Source organism: Austrofundulus limnaeus, unplaced genomic scaffold (genome assembly GCF_001266775.1).
Source record: "Austrofundulus limnaeus strain Quisiro unplaced genomic scaffold, Austrofundulus_limnaeus-1.0 Scaffold174, whole genome shotgun sequence".
NCBI lineage: Eukaryota > Metazoa > Chordata > Actinopteri > Cyprinodontiformes > Rivulidae > Austrofundulus > Austrofundulus limnaeus.
The window spans coordinates 291781-293006 of record NW_013952576.1 but is presented as its reverse complement, the minus strand read 5'-3'; the positions used below and the strand labels follow the sequence as shown (position 1 = coordinate 293006).

At 43.5% G+C, this 1226-nt stretch overlaps 1 protein-coding gene across 1 annotated transcript in view; it reads left to right on the top strand.

Annotated features, from left to right (window-relative positions):
* Positions 1–1226, top strand: part of LOC106524029 (actin-binding LIM protein 3) — a gene marked incomplete in the record, with an annotated part of 67813 nt that overhangs the window by 47527 nt on the left and 19060 nt on the right. Inside the window, 1 exon segment of the mRNA XM_014017657.1 lies at positions 590–701. Coding sequence (XP_013873111.1) covers positions 590–701 — 112 coding nt within the window.

Here is a 1226-nt window from a genome sequence, read left to right as displayed (position 1 = left end):
ATACAGTATTTTTTAATGAAATGAATAAATTTTGAATTGAAGTGAATTGTTTTTTTTTTTCAAAACCTCATTTTCCAGTTTATCTAACATATCAGAGCCTGTAGGATGATTTAAATAACAATAAATAACATCAAACAGCCATCTTCCAACCTGTTCTGCCGCCAGAAATTAGTCTCAAACTTCTTCCACTCTCCACTCTAAATGGAGGAGAAGGTCAGGCTATTGGGGGGCGTTAAAGGTCTTCAATGAGTCTGTGAGGCAGAGAAACAGGAGATGAAACTTGTCTTAACGTTGTCAGGATGAAGCAGGGATACTGGAGCTGTGGAGCGTGACTGGAAATGGCTGACATTACTATGGAGAATAAAGACACCTGCTAAAATTAAAGAACAAAAAGATGCTCAGCTGCAGCGAGCAGAGGAGCTGAACGAGCCGGAAATTTAGCTTCTCTCTAGTTCTCGTGTCTCACGTATAAAAGCACAACAAAAGGAACATTACCACTGTTCACACTGGTATACTTGACCACAGTTGATTGTTCGTGCATGTTTTATAAGCTRGCATGTGAGCAGATCTGTCTCTGCTCATCATTAAGGATCTATTGGACAGTGTTGAGCTGAGAACAAGGTACTCGTCCAGCTCTGCCTTCACMGACTCTCCTGCTCACAGCCACCATGGAGGATCCCCGCTGCATTATTATCTCCCCGGTAAGAAGCCCACTCAGGTAAAAACACACACACTCAGAAATAATGAAAATAGTGAGTGTGCAGCTTCACAGCWCAAACACATTGGAGGATAGGTTTCCATCTGTCGGTGTGTTTCATTAGCCTGTCTGTCTTTCTGTTTGGGGCCCGTTCATGCCTTTGTTTCCTTTCGCTGTGCTTACCTGGGCTGACTGCAGGCTCTGAGAGTGGCAGGAGCTCACCTTATTACAGTCAGCCAGAGCCCAAGTGTGCCACACCCACCACCTCCACTCTCCACGTYCCCAAGCATTTCCATGTTCCAGGTAGGCTGGTGATGTTACCCCCGAGCCCTGCTCTGTTTACTAACCCAAAGAACCACAAACTGAATACTCATTATCAGCTCTGGCATGTGGGATTTTCAAACTGTTGTTTTTATTTCCATTTTTCACCACAATTATAAGTAAGTAAGTAAAATTTTATTTATATAGCGCCTTTCACAGAAATAAATTCACAAGGTGCTGTACATTCAGGGAGTGGGGAGGGGGCAGT